This window comes from Dipodomys spectabilis, unplaced genomic scaffold (assembly GCF_019054845.1).
Source record: "Dipodomys spectabilis isolate Male_0828 unplaced genomic scaffold, ASM1905484v1 ptg000422l, whole genome shotgun sequence".
Classification (NCBI taxonomy): Eukaryota; Metazoa; Chordata; class Mammalia; order Rodentia; family Heteromyidae; genus Dipodomys; species Dipodomys spectabilis.
The window spans coordinates 4,708,462-4,732,763 of record NW_024871099.1 but is presented as its reverse complement, the minus strand read 5'-3'; the positions used below and the strand labels follow the sequence as shown (position 1 = coordinate 4,732,763).

Below are 24,302 nucleotides of genomic sequence, written 5' to 3'. Positions count from 1 at the left end.
GAAGGTGGCTCAGTGGTAGAGCGCTTGCCTTGCATGCCTGAGGCCCAGGGTTCGATTCCCCAGCACCACATAAGCAAAAAGAAAAAAGCCGGAAGTGGCACTGTGGCTCAAGTGGTAGAGTGCTAGCCTTGAGCTGAAGAGCTGAGGGACAGCGCCCAGGCCCAGAGTTCAGGCCCAACGACCGGACCCCCCCCCCAAAAAAAAGGAATAGGAAGGAAAGGAGGTGACAGCATCAACGCAATTCCTTAAGCTAGCACAACCCTTGGGCCTTTCCACAAAATCCATTTCTTAGAGATTGACTTGGGGAAAAAAATGTTTCATTGGGCAAAAGAGAATATATACAATTCAAAGTCGTCTGGCCTCGAAGGAGGCTCCTTCCCTCCGCAGCCTCCTTGGGGACCTCCTTCTTGGTGATATGGCTGGAGGAGACCAAGGCTTGGGGTCTTCAGTGTGGCACACCAGGAGGGATATTTGAGCTTCCACTTTCCTGGAGAATAGTGGGGGAAGGAGAGACTAGGGTTTGTGCTCAGGATTCAGGTCTTGGGTTGTAAATGGGTCTGGGAAAGGGGCTCAAAGGAGGGTCGGACACCCAATCGGAGAACACCGAGCCTGGTGATGGAGGGTCACCTTTTCTGCTGTCGCAGCTCTGCCCTCTGAGCTCTCAGCACTTGCAGCACAGGGTCGTCCTGAAACTCGCTGCCGTCGGAGTCTGAGGGGCAGGGGGGCGGAAAGCGTGAGACTTCATTCAGGGGGTGGGCTGGATCCCCACCCAAATCCCGGAGGTGAGCAACCAGCTCACCTTCTGCGGCCTGCAAAAGTTGGGCGGCCTGTAATAGTAACTCCTCCGAGGGGGTGTGGCCACCGGAGGGCGTGGCCACGGGTCCCCGAGTCCCCGCCTCCAAGGCCCCCGCGGGGGTCGGGGCAGGCTGGTCCGCAGCTTCCGCTGAGGGCGTGGCTTTACCTGCCCAGAGCTCCCGCCCTCCGCAGGGGGGCGTGGCCTTGGCTCTCTGGGCATCCCCCTCTGATCCGGCTCGGGAGTCAAGCGGAGAGGGCGTGGCCTCTTGTCCAGGGGGCTTGACTTTGGCTTGGGAAGGTCTAGTCTTGCGAATCACAGATTCGGCCTTGGATGGAGGCCTGTCCTCCTCCGGGCTGTTGGGGAACAGCCGAGCGGTCACTACCTGGCCCAGGGCCCCCCTGAGCTGCGGGCCAGGCCCCTCATCCGTTGTCTTGATGCCCCCAGCAGCCTCTTGACGGGGAGCTCTGGTCCTCAAAGGCTCGGGACTCAGCTTCTGGGGCTGAGCGGGGCTGCTTTGTTCTGGGGTATGAGGGCCCTGGTGGGTAGCAGGGGGCCCACGGATGGAGGGCTGGGAATTTGGGGTGGAGGCTGAGGGATCTGGGATGGGAGCTGGGGGAGCCGGGGTGGAGGCTGGATGAGCTGGGTTGGAGACTGGCAGCACTAGGGTAGAGGCTAGAGGAGATGGAGTGGAGGACAGCAGTGTGGGAGGAACTGTCCCTAAAGTTACCCAAGAACTGGGCTGTGGGGCCCAGATGAAGCCATGGGGGCTGGAGGCCCAGAGGACGTGTGGAGAGGCTCCGGGTGGCACAAAAGGTCTCTCTATATAGGTCTCAGGGGGACCAGCCTGAGCCAGACTGGCCCACGGTGGAGCACAGCTGGACTGGGTCCCCACAGAATTAAAGGAGGTCTGAGGGGCAGGAGAGGCCTGTGGACAGACAGGAGGAAGGCTGTGAGAGGGAGAGGAAGACAGAGGAGTTCCCCTGGGGATCCTCCTTCCTCCAGTCCCCTCTGGCCTTGCCCTCTCCCAACTCACCAGAGCGGTAGGGGCTGGGGGCTGGGGCTGCACCCATGTTCCATCGCCCTGGCCTCCTTGAGCCTGTTCGCGTTTCCGACGTTGCCTCCACTGATACAAAATGTCTTCCTCAGGTCGAAGGGGTGCCCGGGAGGAGGGAGAGGCGGTGGCTGCGGTGGCTGCCGCTGTGGCTGCCGCAGCGGCTGCAGCGGCGGCTGGAGCTGGTGTTGAGAGAAGTAGAAGGGTGAGGGTAGGAAAGGAGCCAGTGTGTCAGCAGGCTGTTCACCTCCCTCAGCTGTGCCAGAGACAAGGCTGCTCAGGTGATGCCCAACTCTGTGCCAGAGAGGGATGGGGGAGGGGGAGTCAGAGGACAGACACTCCTCCGGTTTTCAACCTGCCAATAGAGTTGTGTGTATGTGGTACCAGTCCTGAGGCTTGAACACAGGGCCTGGGTGCTGTCTCTTAGCTTTTTTGCTCAAAGTGGCACACTACCATTTGAGCCACAGTTCCACTTCCAGCATTTTGCTGCTTCCTTGGAGATAAAAGTCTCATGGGCTTTTCCTACCCAGGCTGGTGTTGAACTGTGATCCTCCGATCTCAACCTCCTGAGTAGCTAGGATTACAAGTGTGAGCCACTGGTACCCAGCTCAACCTATCTTTCAGTTCATTCAGCCAACTAATATTTATGGAACTCTTGCTATGTGCCATGCATGTGAGTTCTGGACATTGGGGTTTCAGTAGTGAAGAGGCCAGATTCTTCTAAATCTGTCCATTCTCCTGCTCCTGCCACTGCCCTCCCCGTGGTCCAGCCCTACTCACCCTACCTGTACTACCACCACAGCAGGCTTCTTGCTGGATTCCTACTTTCCTTGCTTGCCCATTCATAGCCACAGAGAGTCTGTGGACACCTGAGTGGTCAGGGCCTCTTGGCAGGAATCCTTCCCTAATTGTATCTCTTTCATGGTAAAATTTAGAAGCCTAGCCAGGCATAGTGGCATATACCTGTAATCCCAGGCTGAGGTAGGATGACTTCAAAGGTCAGGCTAGCCTGGCCATAAAGATTCTATAGTGACTCAGGAGGCTGAGATCTGAAGGATTGTGATTTGAAGCCAACTCAGGCAGAAGTGTCCTTAAAACTCTTTATCTCCAATTAACCAGCAAAATATCAGGCTAGAGGCCAAGCCAGTGTGGGGCCCTGAGTTTAAGCCTTGGTACTAGCCAAAAAAAGGGGGGAGAGGGGATATTCTAAATACATTCAAGATAGATTATAAATAATCTCATAAATCAAAATTTGCTTTTAAATAAATTGGATGCCAAATTTCAAAAAGCATTTTTTTTTTCTTCAGACTTTGTTCAAGATGACATGACCAGCAAGGACTAGAGGCAGCAATAAAAGCCTCTGCCTAACAAGCACAAGGCTCGGAGTTCAAACACCAATACTGCAATTCACCTGTCTGGAATCACAAAAAGTGCTAGGCCTCTCATATACATGCTAGCTGTTGACAGCTGAACCAAAGTGTTCTCCACCTGTCACGAATTCATTTTACCCTCACAAGACCTGTAGAAGAATCCAGCTAGCACTCCTCTTTTACAGCAGGGGAGACAGGCCCCCATGACATTCCAAGGTACCCAGCTGGTAAATGGTGGAGAGGAGATTCAAATTCATGCTGTTCTCCCTTTTGGATTCCCAGCACTTACCAGGTGCTTTGGGGCCAGAGTCCTTGCTGGAGTCAGGGGTGAAAGTCATGGGGAAAGGAGGGAAGCCATCGGAGCTGACAGGGAAGGAGGAGCTGCTGGCTTCACTGGGGCTGAAGGAGGAGGAGATGGAGGCCTTGCTGTAGGGAGAAGGCAGAGCTCTTAGAAGCAGTTGGACTAGGCTGTGGCTAGAAGCAATGGGAAGGTTGATGGGCTGGGAGGTGGGCACCTGCGTTTGAGCAGTCTGGCTGCTCTGCTTTGTAGGCTCAGTGTCTCCAGGTCCAGCAGGGATGACTTCCAAGTGTTGAGGCTCTGCAAGGAGAGAGGGGTCAGAGCCCCTCACTACAAAGGCTGCTGGGAAAGAAGCTTGGACAGAAGGCCTGGAGTGCAGTCTAGACTCCAGCTGGCATCTTCATGGCCTCCTTCTCAGGGAAGATGTGCTTCTTTGGAAGCACATCCATCTGGTGCAAGTCCCACCCCCCCCCCCACCCCCACTATTGGAACTGGCTCTACCTTCTGCTTCAAGGTGATTGACTTAAGAATGAGCAAGTAAGAGTGTACCCTAGGACTTTGAATGGAGCTACTGGAAACACCATCACTTTTCACTGCAGAAGCTGAGTTAGCACCATGGCAGCCTAGAGCCTTAACTGGGGCCATCTTGGCTACTGAGAGGGGCAAGCTTGCCTAGCAAAGAAGAACACAGAACCTCAAGCATTAGGTTCCTTCCAACACTGTCCAGACAGCTGGATCTGGCTGTTCCTGAAAGCATCCACTTTTGGAATTCAAATTTACATTCGGCCCACAAGTCCTTTTTTTTTTGTCAGTCGTGGGGCCTGAACTCTGGGCCTGGGTGCTGTCCCTCAGCTCTTCAACTCAAGGCTAGTGTGCTACCACTTGAGCCACAGTGCCACTTCTGGCTTTTTCTGCTTATGTGATGCTGAGGAATCAAATCCAGGGCCTCATGCATGCAAGGCAAGCACTCTACCACTGAGCCACCTTCCCAGCCCCAAAACAAGTCCCCTTTTTTTTTTTTTTTGGTAGTAGGGCTTGAACTCTGGGCCTGGGCGCTGTCCTTGCGCTCTTCAGCTCAAGGCGAGCTCTCTACCATTTGAGCCACAGCGCCACTTCCGGTTTTCTAGTGGTTTAATGGAGATAAAAGTCTCACGGACTTTCCTGCCTAGGCTGGCTTTGAACCACGATCCTCAGATCTCAGCCTCCTGAATAGCTAGGATTACAGGCGTGAGCCACCAGTGCCCGGCTCACAAGTCCTATTTTTGTTTATGATTTCCTGAGTTGAGGATTGGCTTTAATTCTACCCCAGGGCTGGGGCTGTCAGTTCAGGCACCCAGGGGAGGGAGTGCTTTATTTCCTGAAGGAGAACCCTGGCCTGGGATGTGCCGGTTACCTTGGTGGGAGTTGGGACTGCTGCTGCTCTTCTGGATTTTCCTTCTGACTCATTGGCTCCTGCTGAGAAACTTCAGTTGAGTTACAGGGACCAGGAAGAGTGGCTGCCAGGGTCATGAATCAAGAAAGATTTTCAGCTGGAGGTGGATGGGACCAAAGAATATACCTGTGCCAAACTGACCGCTGGTGTCTGGCAACTCAGGTTGCAGCCACCAAAAGTCTGCTGGGGTTGGGCCTGCAGGCTGACGTTCCTCTCGGCTTGTGGGCTGAGCTTGGCGGAACCTGTTTATGTACCTGCAAGCATCAGGCAATAGGAAGGGAAGGGATGAGGACTGCCAGGTAATAATAATAACAACAACAACAAATTATTATTATTATTATTACAAAAGCCAATGTTTCTCAGGGCCTGGCTGCTGTCCCTTAGCTTTTCCTCTCAAGGATGGTACTCTGCCACTTGAGCTGTAGCTCTACTTCTGGCTTTTTGTGGGTTGATTAGAAACAAGAGTCTCACAGACTTTCCTGTTCAAGCTGGCTTCAAACCATGATCCTCAGATCTCAGCCTCCTGAGTAATTAGAATGATAGCCATGAGCCACCAGCACCAGGCAGCTCCAGAACTCTTAACATACATGAAGTGATTGGTCCTTAAAAGTGATAAAGATGGGCAGCCTTCTCCTGCCCTCCTACCCAAACTCCCCTGTCCCTCAGGACTTCTGATACTTACTTGGCCACCACAGAGTCCTCGCTGTCCATCAGGGTGGGTGGCAAGGTGCCCATCTGCCCATCATTAGTGCTGGGTGGGGATGGGGTCGCTGAACTAGATGGCCAGGAGTCCTCTAACAGCTCAGAGGAATCGCTTGCAGCTTTGGGAGCCTGTGGGAGACCGGATCTCTGAGACCTGGATGGGCTTAAGGGCTAAGATGAGGGAGAAGACCAGAAGATAATGCAAGAGCTGAGAAATCAACTTTGTACGGAGCAAAGGCATGAGTATCTCAGTCCAGAAGAGGAGAAACAAACCCCATGAGGTTATTCCACTGTGAACAACCCAGGGTAACTGGGGGAAATGGTGGCAGATCCAGGTGGCAGAGAGCTGGACAGGGAGAGCTACAGGGAGGAAATGTGAGTTCAGCCTCGTGTGTGTGTGTGTGTGTGTCTGTGTGTGTGTGTGTGTGTGTGTGTGTGTGTGTGTGTGTGTGTGTGTATCAGTACTGGGGCTTTAACTCAAGAGACTAGTGCTGTCCCTTAGCTTTTTCACTCAAGGCTGGTGTTCTGCCACTTTAGCCACACCTCCATTTCTGGCTTTTTGGTATTTCACTGGAAATGAGACTCATGGACTTTCCTGCCCAGGCTGATTTAAAACACTGATCTTTATATCTCAGCCTCCTGAGTAGCTAGGATGACAGGCATAAGCAAGCCACTAATACCTGACTGTGAGGCTGTCTCTTAATCTATCTACACATGACATTCCTCTAGTAGTCACTCCTGGTTAACAGGCTAGAACCCAGCACTCTCCATGGGGTATCCTTACCTTGGGACACCAGGTCTGGCTTTTGGATGGCCAGTAATGGCTTTGACCCAGAGTATCTCCAAAGGGGCTGTCTTGGGTAGGAAGAACTGAGCAACTATAAGAAATGAGAAAGGAAGAACCAGATCATGAGCATGGATTCCTGAAAGCAACAGATTATAATTTTTTTTTCTGGGTCCAGTCATGGGGCCTGAACTCTGGGCCTGGGCGCTGTCCCTCAGCTCTTCAGCTCAAGGCTAGCACTCTACCACTTGAGCCACAACACTTCTTCCAGCTTTTTTCTTATGTGGTGCTGAGGAATCGAACCCAGGGCCTCAGGCATGCAAGGCAAGTGCTCTACCACTGAGCCAACTTCCCAACCCAACAGATTATAATTTTATGAAGCACTATTGCACATTCAAAATAACGACAGAAGGGCCTTCTGAAACCACAGCCATGCCAGGCACTGGCAACTCATGCCTGTAATCCTGACAACTCAGGAGACTGAAATCAGAGGATCATGATTAGAAGCCAGCATGGGCAGAAGTGTCCAACAGACCCTTTTCTCCAAATAACCAGCAAAAAGCCACAAGTGGAGGTGTTGTTCAAATGGTCAGCACCAGCCTGGAGTGAAAAAGCTAGGGGCAGCACCCAGGCCCTGAGTTCAAGTCCCAGGACTAGCACACACACAAAAAATAAATTGACACAGGCTAAATGTACACATTTATAAAGGTACAGTTTGATAACTCAATACATATATAACAAGGTATAATGGTCGAATCAGGGTAATTAGTATTTCCATCTTCTTAAACACTTCCCAGGGGATTCTAGAGTGCTGCTGCTCGGGTAACAATTACTAAATCCTTTACTGCACATTTCCCTTAAGTCCTTGGGAGTAGAGTAAGTGGACTACAATTCCCAGGATTCACCGGGCTGGCTCCACCTCGCGAGAAACAAAGACAACGCCCATGGGTGCCTGGAGGCAATTTCAAAAAATAAGCTGAATTTACAAGCTGCCTTTGGGCACCCCCGGGGCAAATAATGCCTGAGGGCCACCCAGAGAGGGTGTGAGAGGTTGACAACCCCCTCGGGAGGTGAAGTCTGCAGCTGGAGCTGCCCGAGGCTGGGCAGGATGTTGGGAGTTGTAGTTCCAGTGCGGCCTAGCCCAACGCTTCAGTTCCTCGAGAACCTGTTGCTGTTCTCGCCCTGGGACCTCCCTTGGCTTCCCGTGGTCTTCGGAAGAGCGATCAGCCTCACCTGCGGTCCATCCCGCAGCTACTTGATGGCTGGACCCTGCTTAGTTCGTTCACCCGACAGACACCGCGCGCATCCGTGTCGCTTAGCAATGCCCTTTCAGCCCCGCCCCTCTTGGAAGGCCCGCGCTGGAAGAGAGTGGCGTTCAAGACGACCAATAGTGGAGAGGGAAATAAAAGGAATTGGAAAGTGGGCAGCTCGAGGGGTCTTGTGATTGGCTGTGAGATTGGCCTGCTTGGAAGCCTGTGTCTGATTGGAGAAGCTGTAGCGTGCAGAAGTGATAGGCAAGAGTATGGACCAATGGACAGGATCTAAGGCTGGGCTAGAACCTGGGGGCGAGTACATTAGCTTTCCTTGCACTCTTGCTTTCTCACCTCTCTTGGTGACTACAGAAGAAACCTCCCTGTTCCAGTCTCATTCCTGTTCTACTCGTTACAAGGCAATTGGGAGTCTAGCCCTCCTTTAGTTGGGTCAGCCAGCCGGTCCCGATGATCACCTAGCCACTTCCTTCTTGCCGCAGAAGCAGCTGGTTGCACCACTTGCCAGGCCCGGGCTCCTGGCCCAGGTAGCGGGATCAAAATGAGCTATTTTGGGCTCCGACGCGCGGCCCCCGAGGGGCCAGACTGGAGTGTTGTGCTCACGCCCCCTGGCCGCTGTGCACCCAAGGCTGAGTCAGAGGCACAGAATTAGGCCCGACCTGCGGGGGTGGAAAGGGGGGCTGGGCCTAAGGTCCTGCTGGAGGTGGGGGTAGGGTCTGTTCAGTGTCCTCCTGACAGTCTGGCCTTGCCACCACATTTTCCAGGAATCTGCCCCCAAGGTCTCTGCGTCATCTTCATAGTTGCCAGAGGGGTGGGATGGATTAAGGGAACTGAGGAAACTTGGGGGGGGTTGGAGATGGGGGTTAGATGGGCACGTTGTGTTCTCTACACCGCCAAGGGTCCGTCCCCCAATATGCCTTAGTTTCTCTTCCTGAAAGCTGAAAAGAAAATTGAATTGACATTTCCCTGGGGTCCTCTCCGAGGCATCCAGTAGGCGCCTAATAAATGGCTAAGTCATTATCGGGTTTCTAAATAAGGACACTCATGGCCGAGTCTGGCCACGATCCAGATGTCCCGGAGAGGCCGGGCCGAGGGGCTGGCACCGGGCACACTATAAATGAGCAGCTGGGGACGAAGGGGAATCGCAGAGCCCCGGACGGCGGCAGAGGAACAGGATGGAGATCCCGGTGCCTGTGCAGCCGTCTTGGCTGCGTCGTGCTTCGGCTCCATTGCCGGGATTTTCTACCCCGGGACGTCTCTTTGATCAGCGTTTCGGCGAAGGGCTGTTGGAGGCAGAGCTGGCTGCGCTCTGCCCTGGAGCGATCGCCCCCTATTACCTGCGTGCCCCCAGTGTGGCACTGCCCACTGCCCAGGTGCCCAGGCCTAGGGCAGGGATACTTCGACAAAGCTGGAGGGGGGGAGTTTCTGGGTTAACCTGGGAAGGGAGGGCGCGGGGATAGAGAGGTGATTTTTAACAGAGTGGAAAATTGTGGCACTCAGAGGACTTTCCAGAGGTCCCCGAGTATGGAATATCGAAAACTGTTATTCTAGTGAGTTAAAGGTGTGTGTGTGTGTGTATGTGTGTGTGTATGTGTGTGTGTGTGTGTGTGTGTCCTTGTCACTGTGAAAGGGTCTCAGAATTCCGAGGCGAGTGAAAAGGCTGGGTCACTCCCAGGAAAGTCTTGAGGCCTTCAAAGGAGGCTGGTGACCCAGGGAATCTGGGGGAGAAGGTGAAGGATTGGAAATGGTGTGGTGTCTCTCCTGGACAGGTAAAGGGTTAGGAAGAATTCTGTGACTTGATAAGCCATTCTGAAATGGAAGGGAACCAGTAACTGCAGAGGGGGAGGGAGGTCTGGTGACCCCAGGGCTCTGAAGACTGGGAGAAAAGAGGCATCTTGGCCGTGGCTGGAGGGGTGGGGGGGCGGGAAGAGAATAAGAGCCCTTGTGGCGAGGGCATGGCTACTGCATGACTCGGTGACACCGGTGGGAAAGGGCAGACAAGCTCCCTCTGGGCAGGCGGAGGTCCCTAACCTTGCAAGGGGAGGGGCCCTATATGAACGAGAGGGGGATCCCAGGGATCGCGGGTGAAAGGGGATATAAGATGGAAGGGTACAGACTCCCCAGGTACAGAGGCCTGAGTTGTTGTAGTACCAGAACCAACCGACTGGGGGGGGGACGGGGATAGATCCTCGGTGGGTGACACCCCCCCCCCCCCCCCCCCCCGTCGGATGACTCCCCTGCCCGTGCTCGCTGTGCTCAGGTGTCCACGGATCCCGGCCATTTCTCGGTACTGTTGGACGTGAAGCATTTCTCCCCAGAGGAAATCGCTGTCAAGGTGGTTGGTGATCACGTCGAGGTGCACGCGCGCCACGAGGAGCGCCCGGTGAGCTCCTGGACCCGGCGGGAGACTTGGAGACTTGCTCAAGCGCAAGGGGGCGTGGCCAGGGGGATGGGTGTGATCTGTAGGGGGGTTTGCGTTGCGGAGGGCGGGGTTTCCAAAATAGGCGTGGCCAGATAGAATAGCCGGACCAGTGTTGCCTTAGAGGGCGTGGCCGGGGAGGGGCGTGGCCAGCTGAAGCCCCTCTCCCCTGCCAGGATGAGCATGGGTTCATTGCCCGCGAGTTCCACCGTCGCTACCGCCTGCCTCCCGGTGTGGACCCCGCGGCCGTGACCTCGGCGCTGTCCCCCGAGGGCGTCCTGTCCATCCAGGCCGCACCAGCTCCGGCCCAGGCCCCACTGCCGTCACCGACTGCTGCCAAGTAGGGGATGCGGAGCATCTGAATCCTGAGAGCCACTTGGGCTCTTTTGAAAAAAGCCTATCTGACTCCGCCTAGCCAGACCCCCGACGGCGCCAAGACAGCCCCTCTGACCCAAGCCAGATTCTGCCTTGCACTGGGCCTTGACGGCCCAGCCTGGCCAGCCTCAGACCGCCCCCCTCAACCCAACACCCCACCCCACTTTCTTGGCTTATATCCCTCTAGGGCTCCCTCCTGCATTCCTTCTGATTCCTATGAAATATCTGCCCTCCCCCCAACAGATGATAAGAGTGTAAACACTCCCCCATTCCCTTCTAGTCAGGCAAAAACTCCCTCACCCGTCCACATGCCCCAGACTGCAAGGGATCTCCCACTGCAGACAGACCAGGCCTTGTCCCCAAGACTCTAGATCCTGCCCTCAAAGACACTCCCCTACCCCAAGCCTATTTTCTTACCTGAAACCCCAGCCACTCACCCACATTCTTGAATTCCTATTAGACCCCCTCTACAGGCTCCCAATCCTTGGGAAAACTAAACAGGCCAACCAGGACCCCAACTTCAAACTGTAGACTTCTCAGACTAGGTGCCTGTGCTAAGTTCCCCTCCCAACTCACTAGCAGTCTTGTCCAGAATTCCAGACCCTCCAGCCTGATAGATATTCTAGACAACGCCCTCCAACTCCACATACTCCAAGAGCCAACTAAGCAGCCAGCTTTCATTCCCACAGCCTGGCTTCCTGTCACTAATAAAGATGTTAGACCTGTGTCAACTGCTTCCTGTCTGGCCAGGAAGGGAGGGGCTGGAACACAGGGTTGGGGGGGTAGAACATGTTTACTGGGGTGAGGAAGGGGAGGGGTCAGGCACATCACTGGCGATCATACATCTCCCGCAGGATCTTCATGCTTTCTGAGTATCGAAGCTGGTTCCGATGAGATGCCTCCTTCCACCTAGGGGAGGCAGAAGGCAGAGGAAGGCCTCAGTAATGGCACAGACAGCCATAGAGGAGGGAAAGCAAGATGGAGAATGCTCACCTCTGGCGGATGCGTTTCCAGCGCTGCATGTTGCGATAAATGAGTGTAGAGGGGGAAGGCTCGGGCTCAGAGGGCTGTGTGGACAGAGAGGGCAGGCTGGGTGGCCACATCTGACCACTTCTTCCCTACAAGGTCCACCTTCCTGTCTCTGCCTCCAGGGTCAAGTATGCCACGGTCACCAGTCCTGCCCACCCCAGGGGCCCTCATTCTGTCACCCATCAGCCTTGTAGACCCACCTCATCATCTGGGGTGCCTTGGGTCTCTGGCTGCAGCGGGGATGGAATGCGGGATCTGCAGGCCTCGCCTGGTGGTCCTGGAGCCGTGGGTGGAGGCAGCTTGTATACATCATGACTCTTGCTGTTGGTGACCTCTGAACCCTGGGGGGGATAGGGAGGGGCCCCATACCAGGCCCAAGGGTTAATTAAGTGTGGCGGTTACCCCTTCCTCCCTTTTCCAGTGACAAGTGTCATGAAGGTCTCACCAAGAAACCCATGCTTGGAGAAGTTATGCTTCAACAACAGAAACAGGATGCTTGCTCCAGAGACACACTACACCTGTCAGTCCAGGGCAGATGCAGCCTGTCTGCTTCAGGGAGTCGTCTAGGAATCATGTTTGTGTCATCTAGATTCTCACCATTCCCCAGGACATAGCGGCCAGGTCTGCTGTGATCTTAGCAGTGGCTCATGTCTGTCAGCTTAGCTACTCAGAAGGCTGAGATCTGAAGATCATGGTTTGAAGCCAGCCCAGGCAGTAAAGTCTGTGAGATTCTCATCTCCAAAGAACCACTAAAAAGCCACAAGTTGAGCTATGGCTCAAGTGGTAGAGTGTCAGTCTTGAGCAAATAAAACTAAGGGACAGTGCCTAGGCTCTGAGTTCAAGCCCAAGTGCTGGCACCAAAAAAAAAAAAAAAAAGAGTGGGGTCATGTCTGTCTACCCTCTCAGATCAGATGGTTAACACCCCACCCCCTGCACTGGCTATCCCTAAGCAGCCCAGAGGGTCCCTTATCTGCTGACCCAGGCCACATCTGATAACCACACTGTCTGCATTAATGATCCCTGACCAGTCTGTTAAAGTTTTTGGAGACCCTGAATCTTAGAAGTCAGGTAGACCTGTCTGGGGAGCCCTGGTCCCTTTTCCTCCAAGTTAGGAAGCCCTATCTGTCTGCCCTAGGGACCTCCATCCATACCTCTAGTTTGAGGGTACATAGTGTGTGTGTGTGTGTGTGTGTGTGTGTGTGTGTGTGTGTATATACACCAACACTGGGGCTTGAATTCAGGTCCTCGGTGCTGTCCCTTAGCCTTTTCTAAGCTCGAGGCTAATACTCTACCACTTAAGCCACAGTTCCACTTCCAGTTTTCTGGTGGTTCATTGGAGATAAGTCTCACCGATTTTCCTTTCCTGCCCGGCTGGGAACTGTGATCCTCAGATCTCAGCCTTCTGAGGTAGTGAGGATGACAGGTGTGAGCCATGCACACGCTAGGTTGAGATGTATGCCTGTCACTAGCATGCACGGGAGGAGCATTCCTTGAGCCTGTCGACCCCACTGCCCACCCTGACTGCTGGGCTGGCACCCACCCACCCATCCCACCTCCTCATCCTCCGGCAGCGGGGGCAGTGGTGAGCTGGGGGAACGCTCCCGCTCTCGCATTGCAGGGCTGTTACGCATCCAGGCTCGGCAGATTGGGTACAGCGGTGTGTTCTCACTGAACTGAGCCAAGTCCACACTCCGGTCAAACAGCTTGATCACATATGTGTCTGGGGTGGTGGGGGTGGGAGGGGAGTGAGCACCGTTGTGGAGCCCCTGGCTCCCTTGCCCACCCTCGACTAGGGCCACAGGCATACTTACTGGATCGCTGAGGCCCTCCCTCGGCCAGGCCGTCCTCCATCTCCCTCCTCTTCTTCCTCCGCTGGTGAGGGAAGCGAGCAGATGGCCTGTGTGGGGGCGGAGACTGTCAGGACCAGGGCGGGGCTAAGCATCTCACCTGCAGCTGGCTGGAACTGTCATCTTACCTTTTTCCAGTAGCTGTGATGGAGCAATCCCTGAGGGGGGGTGGGGGGGCAGAGACAGGGCATTAGCAAGGGGACCCTCAAACAAACACCCACTGAAGTTCCCACAAAAGACACCCTGGGGATACTTGCCCCTCTCCCCTCACCACTAAGTAGGCTTTGTGCTCCACCTCTGTCCCATCTTCACATAGGTGAGTGCTGAGGGCTGCGATGGAACACGCCCAGGGTGGGGTGGGCAGGGCTTAACTGCCCAGATGCCACCAAAACACCTGCTGGGCACCAGTGGCTCACCCCTGTCATCCTAGCCACTCAGGAGGCTAAGATCTGAGGATGCTGGTTCAGAGGCAGCCCAGGCAGACAAATCTGTGAGGCTCTTATCTCCAATTAACCAGCAAAAAAATAAACAGAAACAAAACCACCTGGAAGTGGGGCTGTGGTTCAAGTGGTAGAATTCCATCCTTGAGAGAAAAAAAAAAGCCAGGCAAGACAAAAAGGCTCTGGGTTCAAGCCCTAAAACTGGCACAAAACAGTAACAACAGCTGGGAATGTGGCTCAGTGGTAGAGTGCTTGCCTAGCATGCATGAAGCCCTGGGTTCAATTCCTCAGTACCACATAAACAGAAAAAGTCAGAAGTGGTGCTGTGGTTCAAGTGGTAGAGTGCTACCCTTGAGCAAAAGAAGCTCAGGGACAGAGCCCAGGCCCTGAGTTCAAGCCCCACAACCAACCATGAACAAATAAATAAAAACCTCCTTACTTGTTGTGGGTGTCTGAGGTAGTTTTCCCAGCTTCCTCATCCAGTCGCTCCCTGGTAGGAGAAGAGAACTGAAGACTCAGGAGTGGGACAGTATGGAGTGGCCTCCTGTGAGATACCCTTCTCCCCTGGAGTCTCAACCCGATTCACCCAGGATCAGAGCATCCAACCTGCCACAACACACAGCCCTGAACCCCAGCGGGACCAGGTCCCAACCTGTCCATGTGACTCTTTTCCAACAGGCACTGCAGAACGGCATCCAGCTGGTTCCGAGCCTTAGCCATCTCCAACTCTGCAGGAAGAGGGTACCAAGCAGGAGTCAGCTGTGTGTGTATTTGATCCACCTGGGCAGAGACTGGCCCACACTGGGTCGATCAGTGTCACTCACAGGGAACAGACTAAAGACAGGGATGGTACAAGCGAGATTGCACTAATGAGCCATGGGCAGGAACCAAAGGGATGAATGAATGGTGCCCATATCTCTGTCCTCAGCTTTGGCTTTCCTCAATCTCAAGTTGTGGATCTCATAGCCTGGAAACATCCACTACACCCCCTTTTTTTTTTTTACTAGGGTCTTGCCACTGGCCTCAGTGTCTCAGATCTGAAAATCACAATCTAAAACCAGCCCAGTCAGGAAATGCGAGACTCTTATCTCCAGTAAACAACCAAAGAAAGCCAAAAGTGGAGTTGTGGCTCAAGTGGTACAGCACCAGTTGAGTGAAAAAAGTGAACACACAGCACCCAGGACCTGAATTCAAGCCTCAGTTACCCCCCCCCCCCCTCCCCGCATTGTTGCTCCAGGCAGGCTCTGAGATTCTGAGTTCAGTGATTCACCTGCTTTAGCCTCTCTAGGAGCTAAGGCTATAGAGATTATTGCTGCAGCTCCAGTATTTATGTAAGATATATGTATTTTCAGACCCAGTCTTATTATTATTGGTATTCTGTTTGAACTAAGGGCCTCAAGCTCCCTTGGCTTGCATGCTGCTTTGGTGTTCTACCACTTGAGTCATGCCTCCAGCCACTGATTTTGCTATTGGAGATGGGAGTCTCAGAGACTTCTCTGCGTGGGCTGACCTCTCAAGTATGATCCTTCAGATCTCAGCCTCCTTAGTAGCTAGAAATACAGGCATGAGTTACCAACTTCCTGATTGATTCGTATTTTGTTTTTTATTAACACTTTATCCCATTTAACACGCTACCCCATCTTACAATTATTTTCTGTCTGGATTCTGGGCCTCTCTACGCTACTTCTCATCACCTCTGCTCCAATCCAGAATGACTTCCTGTACCTGAGCTTGATTCCCGCAGGACTTTCCTGAGTCCTGGAATTATTGGAATACAGCGATCGCGAGGATTAATAGTCCTTGCACTGTGGGCCCATCGCACAAAGCCAAGAAAAGGATCCCTTCACGGAGTTACCGATTTGGGACCCTCACACACAACTTTTGGCAACAGCAGTTTAATCTCAGAGCTCCTGGGAGCATATTGGGAGGGTGTGAAGGTAGCAGCCATCGCTTGCCGCCTGTTACAGCGATGGTCAGACGGGCTGCAGGGCGAAGTCATGGAGCCCGCCTTTTCGTGATGGAGCTGTCCGTCAAGGCCTCCCCTACCTAGATCGTCCGGGTGCGCCCCCACCCCCACCCCCGCGCCCTGATCCTCACCTGATTTCTCCACTTTCACCTTCACTGGGAACATGGTTAAGATCGGTTTCTGGCCAGCAGAAAAAAAAATCCAAAAGCAGCAGGCAGGAGAGACCAAACGTAAGCGGGTGCACGGGTTGCACGTCCAACCTAAGCAATGTACAGCCACGACAGCCGCCGGGGCCACTACCTCCCTTTTTTCGCTTTCTGGAGGCGGGCCCCTTCAGCAGTTACCTGTTCCTATTAGTCAGGGAAGCCGTCAATCTCCTCCCCGAACCAATCGGCAGCTACAGCCAGCGCCTCCCAGCTATATAAGTCCACCTTCTTGGGTGGGCCCCGTTTCCGGAAACAAATCAACGATAACGCAAGATGCCTCCTGGGAGTTGTAGTTCCACCTACCTAGACTCAGGGGGAGTAACAACGCCTGCGCCGCGCAGGGCACGATGGGAAACAGAGTGCGCCCCCCCCCCCCGCCGCCGCCTCGCGCACCGTGGTGCCTCCTGGGACTTGTAGTCTTCAGTTGCAGCAACACCAATTTAGCTATTTACAGAATTTGACTTAACTACTCAGGAAACTGGATTTAGTCCCTGAAACGGAGACCTAAACTGGGATCAGGCTAGATCCTCTCTTACGGAGCTCTCACTAGATGCCAACTACCTGCTGGGTCTTTTCAGGTATGACTATGTTTCAAACTATTAGTGTGCTAGGCATTCATCTTAAGCTGTGTGGATATTGCAGTGCAAAAAAACAAACAAAAATCCTTGCACTAATGGACTGTTTTTTACAGAATGAAAGACACCCAATAATCAGCTAGGAAAAACATTGCAAGATGGGCTGGGAAGGTGGCTCAGTAGTAGAGCGCTTGCCTTGCATGTCTGAGGCCTGGGTTCGATTCCTCAGCACCACATAAGCAAAAAGAAAAAAGCCGGAAGTGGCGCTGTGGCTCAAGTGGTAGAGCGCTAGCCTTGAGCTGAAGAGCTGAGGGACAGCACCCAGGCCCAGAGTTCAGGCCCCATGACTGGACCCCCCCCCAAAAAAAAAAAGAAAAAGAAAAACATTGCAAGGTGTCATTGTCAGAGTTCAAGCCCTACCACCAACAAAGAAAAAAAAAAAAAGACTTGAAAGGGTCATAGGGAGCATCAAGATATTTTTCATTGTTGTTGTGGCAAAACCGGGGGGTTGGTACTCAAAGCCTTGCTCTTGCTAGGCAAGTGCTCTACTGTTTGAGCCACCACCCCCAGCTCTTTTTGCTTTTATTTTCTAAGTGGGAGCGTTACATTTATGTGGGAAAACTTGGACCAGGATCCTACTTATACTTCCTGAATAGTTGGGATAAAAGACATGAACCAATCAATATCAAAAGTTAGGGTCCTTTATTATGGCATGTCAGGGAGAAGATGTGAGATGGACACATTTAGGGCTTGAGAATGAGCTTGGAGCCCATAGAGGGAGAAAGAACAGATTGTCAGCCTGTACTGAAGTTGTCAGGGGGTTCCTAGGGGTATGGTGAAGGAGAGGTAGTCCCCAACGGCACCCCAGCGGGGCCGGTAGATCTGGAAGATGGTAATCCAGGTAGTGAGCACAATCACCCAGAAGAGGAAGCCCACAGCAGAACGCCAGACATCTATAATGAGGAACAGGAGTGTAGGGGGAGAGCTGGCTTCCAGCTGCTCTCAGGACTTCCTCAGACCAGCCTTCATCCTCTCCCACTAACCAGGAAGGAGTTCTGAAGGCTCCACCCTCCCTTCCCACCACCAGTGGCTGGCCTCCCTTCCTGCCCTGGACTCACAGCCTTTGATTTGGCTCTGCTCTGTGTAGGCTGGGACAAGGAAGGCCTCTCTGAAGAACCACAGGATGTTCACCAACCAGAGAAAAGGCAGGAAAGCAAATCCACCTAAGGAGGGGGAAAAAAAAACCCACACTAGGACAGAAATCAATAAAGATCTGCCTAACTCCCACCTCCAAAGCTCTGTGTGTATGTGTATACATGTGCCATGCTTGAACTCAGGACCTGTCCCTTAGCTTTTTCACTTACTTGAGCCACAGCTCACTTCCAGTGTTTTGCTGGTTAATTGATGACAAGAGTTCTGCAGACTTTTTTGACCAGGGTTGGCTTCAAACTGTGATTCTCCAGATCTCAGCCTCCTAGTAGCTAAGATTATGAGGTGTGAGCCACAGACACCTGGAAGAAGGCCCATTTTGGAAGGTTCTCTCATACTCATGTTCAATTGGAAGTCTCCACTGTCAAGGCTTTACGAATCCGGGCTCCTTCCTGGAGTCTGGAAATCTGATTTCTCAACATCTCCTCCTCTGGACCCAAAATTCCAATTCTTTTACCATCCTCTCTTCAGAAATGGACACCTAACCAGTGGCTGGTAGCTCATACCTAGCTACTCAGGAGGCTGAGATCTGAGGATTACAGTTCAAAGCCAGCCTGGTCAGGAAAGTCCATAAGACTCTTATCTCCAATTAACCACCAAAAAAGCAGGTAGAAGAGCTGTGGCTCAAATGATAGAATGCTAGCCTTGAGCAAGAAAAACTCAGAGACATTATCCAAGTCCTGAGTTCTAGCCCCAGAACTGGTGCACCTGTGCATGGGCAGCAAGGTGCTGGTGGCTCACGTCTGTAATCCTAGCTGCTCAGGAGGCTGAGATCTGAGTTAAGGTCCTTTATTATGCCAGCCTGGGCAGGAAAGTCCGTGAAATTCATCTCCAATTAACCACCAGAAAACTGGAAGTGGTGCTGTGGCTCAAAGTGGTACAGTGCTATCCTTAAGCAAAAGAACTCAGGGACAGCGCCCAGGCCCTGAGTTCAAGCCCCACACCACCACCAACAACAACAAAAAAGTGTAGGCCTCACATTCCTCTTTCCTCAAGACCCACCACCTCTCTTCCCAAAGACCCAGGATTCAATGTCAGATCTCTAAGCTGCTTTCCCCTTGAGACCCACAATCCAGGCTGGTGGAGAGTCTCAGCAGCCTAGTCTCATCCCCTCTCCCCATCCCCTGGCAGCCAGGGGCTCAGCCTTACCCAGGTAGTATTTCCGACACAGGTTCAGCTTCTCCTCATTGGACACCCGCTCCAAGTTCATAATTGCGCTAAAGCTGGGTAGTCTCAAGGGTCTGCAGGACAAACACCCAGGGTGACAAGTTCAGGACCAACCCCACCTCGGTTACAACGAATCAGAGCTACCTATGGCCGTGAAGAGGTCTGGTGAAAAGAAAGATACGCTCACTCCCATCAATAAATGATCGGGGTTAAGCCGGGCGCCAAGTGGCTCAGGCCTGTCATCCTAGCTATTCAGGAGGCTGAGATCTGGGGGATCACGATTCGAGGCCAGCCCCCCCCCACCCCCCGGGGCAGAAAAGTCAGAGAGATTCTTATCTCCAATTAACTACCAAAAACGCGGAAGTGGAGCTGAGGCTCCAGTGGTAGAGTCCTCGGCTTGAGCCAAGGCAGCTCAGGAAGGCGTCCAGGCCCTGAGTTCAAGCCCCAGAGCGGGTACGTACCCCCCCCCCCCCAACTGTCCGGGATGAAAAGACTGATGACATTTACTGGGCGGCTCGAATGGACTCACCACTCACCGGTGGCGCTGATTCCTTCTGCCTCGGGTGACTTTTTTTATTCTTTACAACGGACGTCTGCGCGAGATTTCAATGGAGTTTGTAGTATTTTTTTTTTTCCGCCCCCCTCCTCCGCCCCCCAGCTAGACAAGGTTGTACGCATGCGCTGCTTGGGAACCTCCGCCAGTCGCGGAAGGGATGTGTGGGCGTGGCCAGATCCTACGCACGCGCAGTAGCGAGTCTCGAAGCACGTGATGGTGACTCGGAAAGCAATGCCAACAAACTACATTTCCCAGTGCTCCGAGGCAACGGAAGTGACGTCAGGAGCAGGCGAGTGTGTGTGCTGGGGGTGTCCGGATCAACATGGCTGAATATTTAGCTTCGATATTCGGGACTGAGAAGGACAAGTGAGAACGGGTGCAGGGAGTGACCTCCCCGGGGAGTCAGGACACTGGACCCAAGTGGTGGGGTGGCTTAGGGGTAGTGTTTCTTGGGGTGTCCGGCCTCTCCGGCCCTCAGTTTTCAAGCTTTTATCTTTGCACCTTTTCCAGGGTTAACTGCTCTTTTTACTTTAAGATCGGGGCCTGCCGGCACGGGGACCGGTGCTCCCGGCTTCACAACAAACCGACTTTCAGCCAGGTGAGACGCGCGGCCGTGCGCTTCATCCTGCGGGTTAACGCCTCCTGGCGTTTCCCTTTCAGCTGTCCATCATCTCGAGCTCCCGCCTTTTCCGGGGTTTAAGGTCCATCCCATTTAGGCTTCCCCTTTACCTGTCCATCATCCCTAGGTTCCGCCTTTTCTGGTTTCTATAGTTATCCTACCACCAGTTGGCTGCTTCTCCCCCCCCCCCCGTGTGTGTGTGTGTGTGTGTGTGTGTGTGTGTGTGTGTGTGTGTGTGTGTGTTCGTGCGCGTGCGTGCCATCCCTGGGGCTTGAACTCAGGGCCTATGCATTGCCCCTGAGCTTTTTTATTCAAGGCTAGCGTTCTATCACTTGAACCACAGTTTCATTTCTGGCTTTTTTGGTGATTAGTTGGAGATGAGAGTTACACGCATTTTCCCCTCCGAGCTGGCTTCGAACCTTGCTCCTCAGCCTCCTGAGTAGCTAGAATGACAGGCGTGAGCCACCAGTGCTCAGCCCTGGCTACTTTCTGATGGGACCTAAGTGTAGAGTTCTCCTTGCCTAGTGCATTGGTCAGGACCCCAAGGTCTCCTGGTCTTCCCAATTCTTAAGGGCAAGCCTACCCCACTCTGAGCTCAGGCCCTACCCCTTTAAATTCTGTTCAGACCATAGTGCTGCTCAACCTATACCGGAATCCACAGAACACCGCCCAGACTGCAGACGGATCCCACTGTGAGTAAAAGGAAGGGAGGCAGGGAGGGCAGGATGGACAGTCCCCAGCAGGCCTGGGCCATCTTCCCATCCCGATTCCAACCTGCATTCCTCTTCCAGGTCATGTGAGCGACGTGGAGGTGCAGGAGCATTATGATAACTTCTTTGAGGTGAGGGCTGGCAGGGGTAAACTGGCTTTCCTATGCTCTAGGAGCTGAGCTGAGTTTCCTCCTTGCCTTCTGCAGGAAGTGTTCACAGAACTGCAGGAGAAGTATGGAGAGATTGAGGAGATGAATGTGTGTGACAACCTGGGGGACCACCTCGTGGGCAATGTCTACGTTAAGGTGCTACTGTCCTCCCCCTCCCTCCCGCTTTAGAGCTCAGAAGTGTTCTGTTGATCACCACTGAGATCTCACCACCCAAGACTAAGACGGCTATTTCCCTGAAGATCTTGAGCTCCTCAGTTTTCTCTGACTCACTTTCCCCTTAGTTCCGGCGAGAAGAAGATGCAGATCGGGCAGTGGCTGAACTCAATAACCGTTGGTTCAATGGACAGGCTGTACATGCTGAACTGTCTCCTGTCACTGACTTCCGGGAGTCATGCTGCCGTCAGTATGAGATGGGGTATGGCTGTGCAGGAGTGGGAGAGGGTGCACGGAGTTGCAGACTCTTGAGGCTGTCAGTGACAGTGGTCTACCCTCTTCTCAGGGAATGTACCCGTGGTGGCTTCTGTAATTTCATGCACCTTCGACCCATATCCCGGAACCTGCGCCGGCAGCTGTATGGCAGGGGGCCCAGGCGCAGGTACCTCAGAACCAGACTACCCAAGATATCTTTTTCTTTTGTTTTGTGCTGGTACCGAGGCTTGAACTCAGGGCATTGCGCTTATCACTTGTTTTTTTCTGCTTAAGTCTGGGTGCCATACTGCTTGAGCCACAGTTCCACTTCCAGCTTTTTGCTAGTTCATTGGCAGTAAGAGTCTCATGGACATTCCTGCCTGTGGCTTGGAACCACAGTCCTCAGTCCTCAGATCTCAGCCTCCTGAGTAGCTAGAATTATAGGCATGAATCACCAACCAGTTCCTGATCCCAAGATGTCTTAGGCCTTAAAGCTCATATTCTCTAAGATAATTCTCACCTGACTCTTTCCTAAGAATATTCCTGCTGGGCACTAGTGGCTCATGCCTATAACCTTAGCTACTCAGGAGGCTGAGATCTGAGGGTCACAGTTCAAAGCCAAATTGGGCAGTAAAGTCCATGAGACCTAGCTCCAGTGAACCACCAGAAAATGGGAGTGTCACCGTGGTTCAAAGTGTTTAGTGCTAGCCTTGAGTAAAAAAGTTTAGGGAGGGCTAGGAAGGTGGCTCAGTGGTAGAGTGCCTGCCTTGCATGCATAAGGCCCTGGGTTCGATTCTTTAGCACCACATAAGCAGAAAAAGCTGGAAGTGGTGCTGTGGCTCAAGTGGTAGAGTGCTAGTCTTGAGTTGAAGAGCTGAGGGACAGCGTCCAGGCCCAGAGTTCAGGCCCCACGGCCAAAAAAAAAAAAAAAAAGTTTAGAGACAGTGCCCAGGTCATGAGTTCAAGCCCCATGAATGGCAAAAAAAAAAAAAAAGAATATCCCTGAGACTTATCTGAAGATCCTCACCTGTCTCAACCCCCAAACCAAATGGAACCCCAAACTAAAAGCCTGGGTTTGCAATTCCAAGTTGGATCCCCCCAATACCTCTCCTAAGATGATCTGGGGTCTAGATACATTAATATCTACCTCATCCTAGCCCAGAGCAGAGCAAAGAGGCAGTCAGGCCTGGGACATCTTTGCATCATTGCCAGCCATCCTAACACAGCTTTCTCCACCCCTGGCCCCCCAGATCACCCCCACGGACCCATGCTGGCCACCGTCCCCGAGAAAGGAACCGCCGGCATTCTCCAGACCACCGCCATGGCCGCTTCTGAGACTCTAGCTCCTTGCCTGAGAGACATAAATGTTCCTGGCCAGGACCCCTTCCCAGTGTTCACCTTACTCTCCAGCCTCAATTTCCCCCTCACTCCAGGACTCCATCCTATAATCTGTTCAACACAGGGACCATCTCCCAACAACCCTCTCCTAATAAAATTCCCTGTCTCCAGTAGGGCTTTGTTGTTGCCTGCCTGTGGGCTGTAATTTCCTTCCATCTTCACAGCTGACAAAAACGGTGAGAGAGGAAATTCACACCAGGTATGGAAGAGGCTTGAGTCCAGATCTGTACTGGTGGGCTGGGGTTGCCTTCCTGTCGGGAAGCTCAGCTTTTCTGCCTCATACTCCTGAGGGAGCTGCCTGGGTGTGATAAGCATGGGAGGCGGAGGGGGCTGGGGGTCAAGAAGGAGCCTTCATTGAGGAGGGCGGGGTCTTTGAATCCCACTACCTTGAGCTGGGACACATTGACTTCATGTTAGGAGCTGTTTTACAAAGTCTTCTTTCCTTTTCCTTTGTCTTGGGGGAGGGGACCACGACACAGGCTGGCTCAAGTGATCCTCTCACCTAAATGGATTCTCCATATTAGCCCTATGAGAATTTGGGGAATGGAAAAGGGAGGAAGAGAAGTTCTATGAGGATACAGTGATGAGCCGAATCTGCAGTCTGGACCCCAAGTTTTCCTCAACCATCTCAAAGCCTTGGGCTACATTTCCAAAGGGACCTTGGAACTCTGTGTCCCCCACACCTGCGACTTCCTTCTTTCACCTGGGTGCCCTGGAAAGTTGGGACCAAGGTGGTATGGGTAGAAATCCTGTGGACACTGCCCCCTAGGTTGCAGGCCTCTCCAGATGGGACCCAGAATCTTCCTCCAGGTGGCCACAGTGCAGGAAGCCTCCCAGTACTGCAGCTGTATCAGTGCTGGTACCCTGACAACAGATGCTGCGCAGCTGTATCAGTGCTGGTACCCTAACAACAGACGCTGCTGCAGCTGCCTACAACTCTTTAGGCCGCCTCCTGGCTCAGGTGGGGGGTTTATGCCTAAATCCTAGTGGTAAGGCAGGGTGATGGTGGAAAAGGAGGTGATAGAGGCAGAGGAGGCGACGTGGGGGGTATGAAGAGGATGTCTTGCTCTGGAGCTAGAGCGCTAAGACAGATGGCCCTGGCCTGGTGAACCCGTGCAGGAGTCTGTGTAGGATATGCTAGGGGCCGCGTGCTAAGGGGCAGCTCTTTAAGTAGTCAATAGGGGCGTGGGAGGTGCCTGGTGTGCAAGACCCGCACTGATTGGCTAAAGGGAAGGGGCCTCGTGGGAAAGGGGAGGCTGGGCTGTACGCTGATAGGATGGGCGCATATAGGGGGCGTGGCCCGCTGGATGGGGCGGGGCTCGGCAGCCCCATTGGCGCCAGCATCTCCCACTAGACAGCTGTGTAGCTCTAGTGGCAGCTCACCACAGGCCCGACTCCTGCCAGGAGTGCACAGAGCAGCAGAGTTGCTGGTCGGCTCGGGGTGCAGGAGGAAGCCTGTGTATGGTAGTCAGGGTGGATGGGGTAAGGGCAAGACTGTGTCTTCCCG

General features: G+C 53.4%; 5 protein-coding genes across 10 annotated transcripts; 2 read left to right on the top strand and 3 right to left on the bottom strand.

Annotated features, from left to right (window-relative positions):
* Positions 1-181: 181 nt before the first annotated feature.
* Proser3 (proline and serine rich 3) lies at positions 182-7,765 on the bottom strand. Its single transcript, XM_042667769.1, has 11 exons — positions 7,667-7,765; positions 6,434-6,527; positions 5,630-5,820; positions 5,074-5,201; positions 4,909-4,967; positions 3,733-3,815; positions 3,507-3,643; positions 1,830-2,023; positions 800-1,721; positions 628-709; positions 182-487 (listed from the first exon to the last, which is right to left on the bottom strand). Exons 1-11 carry the CDS (start codon positions 7,675-7,677, stop codon positions 346-348), a joined length of 2,043 nt encoding a protein of 680 aa, XP_042523703.1. The 5' UTR covers positions 7,678-7,765; the 3' UTR covers positions 182-345.
* Positions 7,766-8,637: 872 nt separating this feature from the next.
* On the top strand, positions 8,638-11,226 carry Hspb6 (heat shock protein family B (small) member 6). Its single transcript, XM_042668074.1, has 3 exons — positions 8,638-9,074; positions 9,962-10,084; positions 10,297-11,226. The coding sequence occupies exons 1-3, from the start codon at positions 8,877-8,879 to the stop codon at positions 10,462-10,464; spliced, it is 489 nt and encodes a 162-aa protein (XP_042524008.1). The 5' UTR covers positions 8,638-8,876; the 3' UTR covers positions 10,465-11,226.
* Positions 11,227-11,285: 59 nt separating this feature from the next.
* On the bottom strand, positions 11,286-16,086 carry Lin37 (lin-37 DREAM MuvB core complex component). The gene is made up of 9 exons (XM_042668060.1): positions 15,909-16,086; positions 14,464-14,539; positions 14,251-14,301; positions 13,500-13,529; positions 13,336-13,421; positions 13,078-13,244; positions 11,725-11,865; positions 11,489-11,562; positions 11,286-11,404 (listed from the first exon to the last, which is right to left on the bottom strand). The coding sequence occupies exons 1-9, from the start codon at positions 15,940-15,942 to the stop codon at positions 11,323-11,325; spliced, it is 741 nt and encodes a 246-aa protein (XP_042523994.1). The 5' UTR covers positions 15,943-16,086; the 3' UTR covers positions 11,286-11,322.
* A 1,157-nt stretch (positions 16,087-17,243) lies between these two features.
* Positions 17,244-19,595, bottom strand: Psenen (presenilin enhancer, gamma-secretase subunit). Its single transcript, XM_042668080.1, has 4 exons — positions 19,464-19,595; positions 18,917-19,008; positions 17,677-17,781; positions 17,244-17,511 (listed from the first exon to the last, which is right to left on the bottom strand). Exons 2-4 carry the CDS (start codon positions 18,975-18,977, stop codon positions 17,372-17,374), a joined length of 306 nt encoding a protein of 101 aa, XP_042524014.1. The 5' UTR covers positions 18,978-19,008; positions 19,464-19,595; the 3' UTR covers positions 17,244-17,371.
* A 179-nt stretch (positions 19,596-19,774) lies between these two features.
* U2af1l4 (U2 small nuclear RNA auxiliary factor 1 like 4) lies at positions 19,775-22,958 on the top strand. 6 transcript variants are annotated; one of them, XM_042668053.1, is made up of 8 exons: positions 19,775-19,856; positions 20,001-20,088; positions 20,735-20,801; positions 20,901-20,950; positions 21,026-21,051; positions 21,271-21,404; positions 21,489-21,584; positions 22,648-22,958. In XM_042668053.1, exons 1-8 carry the CDS (start codon positions 19,813-19,815, stop codon positions 22,938-22,940), a joined length of 798 nt encoding a protein of 265 aa, XP_042523987.1. In that variant the 5' UTR covers positions 19,775-19,812; the 3' UTR covers positions 22,941-22,958. The 6 variants fall into 6 exon arrangements, with proteins under 6 accessions (XP_042523987.1, XP_042523988.1, XP_042523991.1 ...); XM_042668054.1 differs by having other exon boundaries at positions 19,778-19,856; positions 21,271-21,392; XM_042668057.1 differs by having other exon boundaries at positions 19,778-19,856; positions 21,026-21,124; positions 21,271-21,392; positions 22,648-22,908.
* Positions 22,959-24,302: the final 1,344 nt, after the last annotated feature.

Coding starts and splice junctions, on each gene's coding strand:
- Proser3 (XM_042667769.1), bottom strand. Junction 5,202..5,629: donor GAGGACTCTGTGGTGGCCAA/GTAAGTATCAGA, acceptor TGATGCTTGCAG/GTACATAAACAGGTTCCGCC. Junction 2,024..3,506: donor CTCTGGCCCCAAAGCACCTG/GTAAGTGCTGGG, acceptor CACCAGCTCCAG/CCGCCGCTGCAGCCGCTGCG.
- Hspb6 (XM_042668074.1), top strand. CDS start 8,877: ATGGAGATCCCGGTGCCTGTGCAGCCGTCTTGGCTGCGTCGTGCTTCG. Junction 9,075..9,961: donor TGGCACTGCCCACTGCCCAG/GTGCCCAGGCCT, acceptor CGCTGTGCTCAG/GTGTCCACGGATCCCGGCCA. Junction 10,085..10,296: donor CGCGCCACGAGGAGCGCCCG/GTGAGCTCCTGG, acceptor CTCCCCTGCCAG/GATGAGCATGGGTTCATTGC.
- Lin37 (XM_042668060.1), bottom strand. CDS start 15,942: ATGTTCCCAGTGAAGGTGAAAGTGGAGAAATCAG. Junction 13,530..14,250: donor ACCTCAGACACCCACAACAA/GTAAGGAGGTTT, acceptor ACCCCCCCTCAG/GGATTGCTCCATCACAGCTA. Junction 11,866..13,077: donor CGCTGCCGGAGGATGAGGAG/GTGGGATGGGTG, acceptor TATCCCCCCCAG/GGTTCAGAGGTCACCAACAG.
- Psenen (XM_042668080.1), bottom strand. CDS start 18,977: ATGAACTTGGAGCGGGTGTCCAATGAGGAGAAGCTGAACCTGTGTCGG. Junction 17,782..18,916: donor GTGTCGGAAATACTACCTGG/GTAAGGCTGAGC, acceptor CCCCCTCCTTAG/GTGGATTTGCTTTCCTGCCT. Junction 17,512..17,676: donor GCAGAGCCAAATCAAAGGCT/GTGAGTCCAGGG, acceptor TCCTCATTATAG/ATGTCTGGCGTTCTGCTGTG.
- U2af1l4 (XM_042668053.1), top strand. CDS start 19,813: ATGGCTGAATATTTAGCTTCGATATTCGGGACTGAGAAGGACAA. Junction 20,802..20,900: donor GACTGCAGACGGATCCCACT/GTGAGTAAAAGG, acceptor TTCCTCTTCCAG/GTCATGTGAGCGACGTGGAG. Junction 21,052..21,270: donor TTCACAGAACTGCAGGAGAA/GTATGGAGAGAT, acceptor CTTTCCCCTTAG/TTCCGGCGAGAAGAAGATGC.